Raw genomic sequence first — 9,994 nt, 5'->3', positions numbered from 1 at the left:
GTTGTTTGTTGATTCTTGAGGTTGTGTTGGATTCTTGAGGTTGTGTTGGATTCTTGAGGTTGTGTGTTGGATTCTTGAGGTTGTGTGTTGGATTTTTGAGGTTGTGTGTTGGATTCTTGAGGTTGTGTTGGATTCTTGAGGTTGTGTGTTTTATTCTTGAGGTTGTGTGTTGGATTCTTGAGGTTGTGTTTAATTCTTGAAGTTGTGTTGGAATCTTGAGGTTGTGTTGGATTCTATAGGTTGTGTGGGATTCTTGAGGTTGTGTTTGATTCTTGAGGTTGTGTTTCATATATGAGGTTGTGTGTTCGATTCTTGAGGTTGTGTTGGATTCTTGAGGTTGTGTTTGATTCTTGAGGTTGTGTTGGATTCTTGAGGTTGTGTGTTTGATTCTTGAGGTTGTGTTGGATTCTTGAGGTTGTGTTTGATTCTTGAGGTTGTGTTGGATTCTTGAGGTTGTGTGTTTGATTCTTGAGGTTGTGTTGGATTCTTGAGGTTGTGTTGGATTCTTGAAGTTGTGTTTGATTCTTGAGGTTGTGTGTTTGATTCTTGAGGTTGTGTGTTTGATTCTTGAGGTTGTGTTTGATTCTTGAGGTTTTGTGTTTGATTCTTGGGGTTGTGTTGGATTCTTGAGGTTGTGTTGGATTCTTGAGGTTGTGTTTGATTCTTGAGGTTGTGTTTGATTCTTCAGGTTGTGTGTTGGATTCTTGAGGTTGTGTTTCATTCGTGAGGTTGTGTTTGATTCTTGAGGTTGTGTTTGATTCTTGAAGATGTGTTGGATTCCTGAGGTTGTGTGTTTGATTCTTGAGGTTTTGTGTTGGATTCTTGAGGTTGTGTTGGATTCTTGAGGTTGTGTTGGATTCTTGAGGTTTTGTTTGATTTTTGAGGTTGTGTTGGATTCTTGAAGTTGTGTTGGATTCTTGAGGTTGTGTTGGATTCTTAAGGTTGTGTTGGATTCTTGAGGTTGTGTGTTTGATTCTTGAGGTTGTGTTCGATTCTTGAGGATGTGTTGGATTCTTAAGGTTGTGTGTTTAATTCTTGAGGTTGTGTGTTTGATTCTTGAGGTTGTGTGTTGGATTCTTGAGGTTGTGTCTAATTCTTGAAGTTGTGTTGGATTTTTAAGGTTGTGTTGGATTCTATAGGTTGTGTGGGATTCTTAAGGATTATTCCTGAGGTTGTGTTTGATACTTGAGGTTGTGTTGGATTCTTGAGGTTGTGTTGGATTCTTGAGGTTGTGTTGGATTCTTGAGGTTGTGTGTTTGATTCTTGAGGTTGTGTTTGGTTCTTGAGGTTGGGTTTGATTCTTGAGGTTGTGTTGGATTCTTGAGGTTGTGTGTTTGATTCTTGAGGTTGTGTGTTTGATTCTTGAGGTTGTGTTTTGGATTCTTGAGGTTGTGTTTGATTCTTGAGGTTTTGTTGGATTCTTGAGGTTATGTGTTGGATTCTTGAGGTTGTGTTTGATTCTTGAGGTTGTGTTTGATTCTTGAATTCTTGAGGTTGTGTTGGATTCTTGAGGTTGTGTTGGATTCTTGAGGTTGTGTTTGATTCTTGAGGTTGTGTTTGATTCTTGAGGTTGTGTGTTGGATTCTTGAGGTGGTGTTTCATTCGTGAGGTTGTGTTTGATTCTTGAGGTTGTGGGTTTGATACTTGAGATTGTGTTGGATTCTTGAGGTTGTGTTGGATTCTTGAGGTTGTGTTTGATTCTTGAAGTTGTGTTTTATTCTTGAGGTTGTGTTTGATTCCTCAGGTTGTGTTTGATTCTTGAGGTTGTGTGTAGGATTCTTGAAGTTGTGTTGGATTCTTGAGGTTTTGTGTTTGATTCTTGAGGTTGTGTTTGATTCTTGAGGTTGTGTTTGATTCTTGAGGTTGTGTTTGATTCTTGAGGTTGTGTTGGATTCTTGAGGTTGTGTTTGATTCTTGAGGTTGTGTTTGATTCTTGAGGTTGTGTGTTGGATTCTTGAGGTTGTGTTTCATTCTTGAGGTTGTGTTTGATTCTTGAGGTTGTGTTTGATTCTTGAAGTTGTGTTGGATTCTTTAGGTTGTGTGTTGGATTCTTGAGGTTGTGTGGGATTCTTGAGGTTGTGTTGGATTCTTGAGGTTGTGTTGGATTCTTGAGGTTTTGTTTGATTTTTGAGGTTGTGTTGGAGTCTTGAGGTTGTGTTGGATTCTTGAGGTTATGTTGGATTCTAGAGGTTGTGTTGGATTCTTGAGGTTGTGTGTTTTATTCTTGAGGTTATGTTGGATTCTTGAGGTTGTGTTGGATTCTTGAGGTTGTGTGTTTAATTCTTGAGGTTATGTGTTTGATTCTTGAGGTTGTGATTTGGATTCTTGAGGTCGTGTTTAATTCTTGAAGTTGTGTTGGATTCTTGAGGTTGTGTTGGATTCTATAGGTTGTGTGGGATTCTTGAGGTTGTGTTTGATTCTTGAGGTTGTGTTTGGTTCTTGAGGTTGTGGGTTTGATACTTAAGGTTGTGGGTTTCATTCTTGAGGTTGTGTTTGATTCTGGAGGTTGGGTTTGATTCTTGAGGTTGTGTTGGATTCTTGAGGTTGTGTGTTTGATTCTTGAGGTTGTGTGTTGGATTCTTGAGGTTGTGTTTAATTCTTGAAGTTGTGTTGGATTCTTGAGGTTGTGTTTGATTCTTGAGGTTGTGTTTGATTCTTGAGGTTGTGTTTGATTCCTCAGGTTGTGTTTGATTCTTAAGTTTGTTTGTAGGATTCTTGAGGTTTTGTTGGATTCTTGAGGTTGTGTGTTGGATTCTTGAGGTTGTGTTTGATTCTTGAGGTTGTGTTTGATTCTTGAATTCTTGAGGTTGTGTTAGATTCTTGAGGTTGTGTTGGATTCTTGAGGTTGTGTTTGATTCTTGAGGTTGTGTTTGATTCTTGAGGTTGTGTGTTGGATTCTTGAGGTTGTGTTTGATTCTTGAGGTTGTGTTTTATTCTTGAGGTTGTGCTTGATTCTTGAGGTTGTGTGTTGGATTCTTGAGGTTGTGTTGGATTCTTGAGGTTGTGTTGGATTCTTGAGGTTGTGTTTGATTCTTGAGGTTGTGTTTTATTCTTGAGGTTGTGCTTGATTCTTGAGGTTGTGTGTTGGATTCTTGAGGTTGTGTTGGATTCTTGAGGTTTTGTGTTGGATTCTTGAAGTTGTGTTGGATTCTTGAGGTTTTGTGTTGGATTCTTGAGGTTGTGTTTGATTCTTGAGGTTGTGTTTGATTCTTTAGGTTGTGTTTGATTCTTGAGGTTGTGTTGGATTCTTGAGGTTGTGTTTGATTCTTGAGGTTGTGTTTGATTCTTGAGGTTGTGTGTTGGATTCTTGAGGTTGTGTTTCATTCTTGAGGTTGTGTTTGATTCTTGAGGTTGTGTTTGATTCTTGAAGTTGTGTTGGATTCTTGAGGTTGTGTGTTGGATTCTTGAGGTTGTGTGGGATTCTTGAGGTTGTGTTGGATTCTTAAGGTTGTGTTGGATTCTTGAGGTTTTGTTTGATTTTTGAGGTTGTGTTGGAGTCTTGAGGTTGTGTTGGATTCTTGAGGTTATGTTGGATTCTTGAGGTTGTGTTGGATTCTTGAGGTTGTGTGTTTTATTCATGAGGTTATGTTGGATTCTTGAGGTTGTGTTGGATTCTTGAGGTTGTGTGTTTAATTCTTGAGGTTGTGTGTTTGATTCTTGAGGTTGTGATTTGGATTCTTGAGGTCGTGTTTAATTCTTGAAGTTGTGTTGGATTCTTGAGGTTGTGTTGGATTCTATAGGTTGTGTGGGATTCTTGAGGTTGTGTTTGATTCTTGAGGTTGTGTTTGATACTTGAGGTTGTGTTGGATTCTTGAAGTTGTGTGTTTGATTCTTGAGGTTGTGTGTTTGTTTCTTAGGTTGTGTGTTGGATTCTTGAGATTGTTTTGGATTCTTGAGGTTGTGTGGGATTCTTGAGGTTGTGTTGGATTCTTGAGGTTGTGTTTGATTCTTGAGGTTGTGTTGGATTCTTTAGGTTGTGTGTTTGATTCTTGAGGTTGTGTTGGATTCTTGAGGTTGTGTTGGATTCTTGAAGTTGTGTTGGATTCTCAAGGTTGTGTGTTTGATTCTTGAGGTTGTGTGTTTGATTCTTGAGGTTGTGTTTAATTCTTGAGGTTGTGTTGGATTCTTGAAGTTGTGTGTTTGATTCTTGAGGTTGTGTGTTTGTTTCTTAGGTTGTGTGTTGGATTCTTGAGATTGTGTTGGATTCTTGAGGTTGTGTGGGATTCTTGAGGTTGTGTTGGATTCTCGAGGTTGTGTTTGATTCTTGAGGTTGTGTTGGATTCTTGAGGTTGTGTGTTTGATTCTTGAGGTTGTGTTGGATTCTTGAGGTTGTGTTGGATTCTTGAAGTTGTGTTGGATTCTCAAGGTTGTGTGTTTGATTCTTGAGGTTGTGTGTTTGATTCTTGAGGTTGTGTTTGATTCTTGAGGTTGTGTTGGATTCTTGAGGTTTTGTTTGATTTTTGAGGTTGTGTTGGATTCTTGAGGTTGTGTGTTTGATTCTTGAGGTTGTGCGTTTGATTCTTGAGGTTGTGTGTTTCATTCTCTAGGTTGTGTTTGATTCTTGAGGTTGTGTTGGATTCTTCAGGTTGTGGGTTTGATACTTGAGGTTGTGTTGGATTCTTGAGGTTGTGTTGGATTCTTGACGTTGTGTGTTTTATTCTTGAGGTTTTGTGTTGGATTCTTGAGGTTGTGTTTGATTCTTGAGGTTGTGCGTTTGATTCTTGAGGTTGTGTGTTTCATTCTCTAGGTTGTGATTTGGATTCTTGAGGTCGTGTTTAATTCTTGAAGTTGTGTTGGATTCTTGAGGTTGTGTTGGATTCTATAGGTTGTGTGGGATTCTTGAGGTTGTGTTGGATTCTTGAGGTTGTGTTGGATTCTTGAAGTTGTGTTGGATTCTTGAGGTTTTGTGTTTGATTCTTGAGGTTGTGGGTTTGATACTTGAGGTTGTGTTGGATTCTTGAGGTTGTGTTGGATTCTTGAGGTTGTGTGTTTAATTCTTGAGGTTGTGTGTTTGATTCTTGAGGTTGTGATTTGGATTCTTGAGGTCGTGTTTAATTCTTGAAGTTGTGTTGGATTCTTGAGGTTGTGTTGGATTCTATAGGTTGTGTGGGATTCTTGAGGTTGTGTTTGATTCTTGAGGTTGTGTTTGATACTTGAGGTTGTGTTGGATTCTTGAAGTTGTGTGTTTGATTCTTGAGGTTGTGTGTTTGTTTCTTAGGTTGTGTGTTGGATTCTTGAGATTGTTTTGGATTCTTGAGGTTGTGTGGGATTCTTGAGGCTGTGTTGGATTCTTGAGGTTGTGTTTGATTCTTGAGGTTGTGTTGGATTCTTGAGGTTGTGTGTTTGATTCTTGAGGTTGTGTTGGATTCTTGAGGTTGTGTTGGATTCTTGAAGTTGTGTTGGATTCTCAAGGTTGTGTGTTTGATTCTTGAGGTTGTGTGTTTGATTCTTGAGGTTGTGTTTGATTCTTGAGGTTGTGTTGGATTCTTGAAGTTGTGTGTTTGATTCTTGAGGTTGTGTGTTTGTTTCTTAGGTTGTGTGTTGGATTCTTGAGATTGTTTTGGATTCTTGAGGTTGTGTGGGATTCTTGAGGTTGTGTTGGATTCTTGAGGTTGTGTTTGATTCTTGAGGTTGTGTTGGATTCTTGAGGTTGTGTGTTTGATTCTTGAGGTTGTGTTGGATTCTTGAGGTTGTGTTGGATTCTTGAAGTTGTGTTGGATTCTCAAGGTTGTGTGTTTGATTCTTGAGGTTGTGTGTTTGATTCTTGAGGTTGTGTTTGATTCTTGAGGTTGTGTTGGATTCTTGAAGTTGTGTGTTTGATTCTTGAGGTTGTGTGTTTGTTTCTTAGGTTGTGTGTTGGATTCTTGAGATTGTGTTGGATTCTTGAGGTTGTGTGGGATTCTTGAGGTTATGTTGGATTCTCGAGGTTGTGTTTGATTCTTGAGGTTGTGTTGGATTCTTGAGGTTGTGTGTTTGATTCTTGAGGTTGTGTTGGATTCTTGAGGTTGTGTTGGATTCTTGAAGTTGTGTTGGATTCTCAAGGTTGTGTGTTTGATTCTTGAGGTTGTGTGTTTGATTCTTGAGGTTGTGTTTGATTCTTGAGGTTGTGTTGGATTCTTGAGGTTTTGTTTGATTTTTGAGGTTGTGTTGGATTCTTGAGGTTGTGTGTTTGATTCTTGAGGTTGTGCGTTTGATTCTTGAGGTTGTGTGTTTCATTCTCTAGGTTGTGTTTGATTCTTGAGGTTGTGTTGGATTCTTCAGGTTGTGGGTTTGATACTTGAGGTTGTGTTGGATTCTTGAGGTTGTGTTGGATTCTTGAGGTTGTGTGTTTTATTCTTGAGGTTTTGTGTTGGATTCTTGAGGTTGTGTTTGATTCTTGAGGTTGTGCGTTTGATTCTTGAGGTTGTGTGTTTCATTCTCTAGGTTGTGATTTGGATTCTTGAGGTCGTGTTTAATTCTTGAAGTTGTGTTGGATTCTTGAGGTTGTGTTGGATTCTATAGGTTGTGTGGGATTCTTGAGGTTGTGTTGGATTCTTGAGGTTGTGTTGGATTCTTGAAGTTGTGTTGGATTCTTGAGGTTTTGTGTTTGATTCTTGAGGTTGTGGGTTTGATACTTGAGGTTGTGTTGGATTCTTGAGGTCGTGTTTAATTCTTGAAGTTGTGTTGTATTCTTGAGGTTGTGTTGGATTCTATAGGTTGTGTGGGATTCTTGAGGTTGTGTTTGATTCTTGAGGTTGTGTTTGATACTTGAGGTTGTGTTGGATTCTTGAAGTTGTGTGTTTGATTCTTGAGGTTGTGTGTTTGTTTCTTAGGTTGTGTGTTGGATTCTTGAGATTGTTTTGGATTCTTGAGGTTGTGTGGGATTCTTGAGGTTGTGTTGGATTCTTGAGGTTGTGTTTGATTCTTGAGGTTGTGTTGGATTCTTGAGGTTGTGTGTTTGATTCTTGAGGTTGTGTTGGATTCTTGAGGTTGTGTTGGATTCTTGAAGTTGTGTTGGATTCTCAAGGTTGTGTGTTTGATTCTTGAGGTTGTGTGTTTGATTCTTGAGGTTGTGTTTGATTCTTGAGGTTGTGTTGGATTCTTGAAGTTGTGTGTTTGATTCTTGAGGTTGTGTGTTTGTTTCTTAGGTTGTGTGTTGGATTCTTGAGATTGTGTTGGATTCTTGAGGTTGTGTGGGATTCTTGAGGTTGTGTTGGATTCTCGAGGTTGTGTTTGATTCTTGAGGTTGTGTTGGATTCTTGAGGTTGTGTGTTTGATTCTTGAGGTTGTGTTGGATTCTTGAGGTTGTGTTGGATTCTTGAAGTTGTGTTGGATTCTCAAGGTTGTGTGTTTGATTCTTGAGGTTGTGTGTTTGATTCTTGAGGTTGTGTTTGATTCTTGAGGTTGTGTTGGATTCTTGAGGTTTTGTTTGATTTTTGAGGTTGTGTTGGATTCTTGAGGTTGTGTGTTTGATTCTTGAGGTTGTGTGTTTGATTCTTGAGGTTGTGTGTTTCATTCTCTAGGTTGTGTTTGATTCTTGAGGTTGTGTTGGATTCTTCAGGTTGTGGGTTTGATATTTGAGGTTGTGTTGGATTCTTGAGGTTGTGTTTGATTCTTGAGGTTGTGCGTTTGATTCTTGAGGTTGTGTGTTTCATTCTCTAGGTTGTGATTTGGATTCTTGAGGTCGTGTTTAATTCTTGAAGTTGTGTTGGATTCTTGAGGTTGTGTTGGATTCTATAGGTTGTGTGGGATTCTTGAGGTTGTGTTGGATTCTTGAGGTTGTGTTGGATTCTTGAAGTTGTGTTGGATTCTTGAGGTTTTGTGTTTGATTCTTGAGGTTGTGGGTTTGATACTTGAGGTTGTGTTGGATTCTTGAGGTTGTGTTTGATTCTTGAGGTTGTGTTTGATTCTTGAGGTTGTGTTTGATTCTTGAGGTTGTGTTGGATTCTTGAGGTTGTGTTTGATTCTTGAGGTTGTGTGTTTGATTCTTGAGGTTGTGTGTTGGATTCTTGAGGTTGTGTTTGATTCTTGAGGTTGTGTTTGATTCTTGAGGTTGTGTTTGATTCTTGAAGTTGTGTTGGATTCTTGAGGTTTTGTGTTGGATTCTTGAGGTTGTGTTTGATTCTTGAGGTTGTGTTTGATTCTTGAGGTTGTGTTTGATTCTTGAGGTTTTGTTGGATTCTTGAGGTTGTGTTGGATTCTTGAGGTTGTGTGTTTGATTCTTGAGGTTGTGTGTTGGATTCTTGAGGTTGTGTTTCATTCTTGAGGTTGTGTTTGATTCTTGAGGTTGTGTTTGATTCTTGAAGTTGTGTTGGATTCTTGAGGTTGTGTGTTGGATTCTTGAGGTTGTGTGGGATTCTTGAGGTTGTGTTGGATTCTTGAGGTTTTGTTTGATTTTTGAGGTTGTGTTGGAGTCTTGAGGTTGTGTTGGATTCTTGAGGTTATGTTGGATTCTTGAGGTTGTGTTGGATTCTTGAGGTTGTGTGTTTTATTCTTGAGGTTATGTTGGATTCTTGAGGTTGTGTTGGATTCTTGAGGTTGTGTGTTTAATTCTTGAGGTTGTGTGTTTGATTCTTGAGGTTGTGATTTGGATTCTTGAGGTCGTGTTTAATTCTTGAAGTTGTGTTGGATTCTTGAGGTTGTGTTGGATTCTATAGGTTGTGTGGGATTCTTGAGGTTGTGTTTGATTCTTGAGGTTGTGTTTGATACTTGAGGTTGTGTTGGATTCTTGAAGTTGTCTGTTTGATTCTTGAGGTTGTGTGTTTGTTTCTTGAGGTTGTGTGTTGGATTCTTGAGATTGTGTTGGATTCTTGAGGTTGTGTGGGATTCTTGAGGTTGTGTTGGATTCTTGAGGTTGTGTTTGATTCTTGAGGTTTTGTTGGATTCTTGAGGTTGTGTGTTTGATTCTTGAGGTTGTGTTGGATTCTTGAGGTTGTGTTGGATTCTTGAAGTTGTGTTGGATTCTCAAGGTTGTGTGTTTGATTTTTGAGGTTGTGTTGGATTCTTGAGGTTGTGTGTTTGATTCTTGAGGTTGTGCGTTTGATTCTTGAGGTTGTGTGTTTCATTCTCTAGGTTGTGTTTGATTCTTGAGGTTGTGTTGGATTCTTCAGGTTGTGTTGGATTTTTGAGGTTGTGTGTTTGATTCTTGAGGTTGTGTGTTTCATTCTCTAGGTTGTGTTTGATTCTTGAGGTTGTGTTGGATTCTTCAGGTTGTGTTGGATTCTTGAGGTTGTGTTGGATTCTTGAGGTTGTGTTGGATTCTTGAGGTTGTGTTTGATTCTTGAGGTTGTGGGTTTGATACTTGAGGTTGTGGGTTTGATACTTGAGGTTGTGTTGGATTCTTGAGGTTGTGGGTTTGATACTTGAGGTTGTGTTGGATTCTTGAGGTTGTTTTGGATTCTTGAGGTTGTGTGTTTGATTTTTATCCCGTTGCAGGACGCAGCGATGATGGCTGACACCCCACAGGAAGTGCCCTCGGTAGTTACCTTGGCAACACGGCCGAGGCAGGAGCCGCTGTGCATCGTGTGTTTTGGCGTTTACGACCTTTTGACGAGGTTACCACGACGACTGCACTGTGGCCACACCTTTTGCCAAAGCTGCCTCAAGAGACTGCACATGGTCATCAATGAACAAGTCAGAACTTATGGCTAAACCAGAGCTAAACCACAGCTAAAGCACTTTCAGACGTCTCACTGTCTTTGTCGTTGCAGTCCTGGATTCCGTGTCCTCAGTGCAGACAAAACACTCCTCGTCCTAAAGGTGGCGCTGCTGCACTGGACCTGGACCTCGCCCTGTTTTTGGCTGTGAAGTCTGGCCCCGCCCCTCGGCCCACTCCGGCAAATCGCGAAGAGGATGAGCCGACCAATGGGAAGCTGTGGCAGATTTACCAGGACGAGGGCTGGACTCACGGCGGATTGGCCGAGCCGCGCTTCCACCAAGATGACCCTGAGCGCTCCCATTGGCTGTGCTGCTGGCTCTGCTGCAGGGGGCGGAGCTAAGGCTGCAAGGTGTGGGA

At 40.0% G+C, this 9,994-nt stretch overlaps 1 protein-coding gene across 1 annotated transcript; it reads left to right on the top strand.

The window, feature by feature from the left end:
* Positions 1 to 9,417: 9,417 nt before the first annotated feature.
* On the top strand, positions 9,418 to 9,994 carry rnf224 (ring finger protein 224). Its single transcript, XM_072454857.1, has 2 exons — positions 9,418 to 9,612; positions 9,690 to 9,994. The coding sequence occupies exons 1-2, from the start codon at positions 9,424 to 9,426 to the stop codon at positions 9,975 to 9,977; spliced, it is 477 nt and encodes a 158-aa protein (XP_072310958.1). The 5' UTR covers positions 9,418 to 9,423; the 3' UTR covers positions 9,978 to 9,994.

This window comes from Eucyclogobius newberryi, unplaced genomic scaffold (genome assembly GCF_026437365.1).
Source record: "Eucyclogobius newberryi isolate DKJ021-1_F unplaced genomic scaffold, fEucNew1.0.hap1 SCAF_2, whole genome shotgun sequence".
Classification (NCBI taxonomy): Eukaryota; Metazoa; Chordata; class Actinopteri; order Gobiiformes; family Gobiidae; genus Eucyclogobius; species Eucyclogobius newberryi.
The sequence above is the reverse complement of the archived record's forward strand: the minus strand, read 5'-3'. Positions and strand labels throughout refer to the sequence as shown.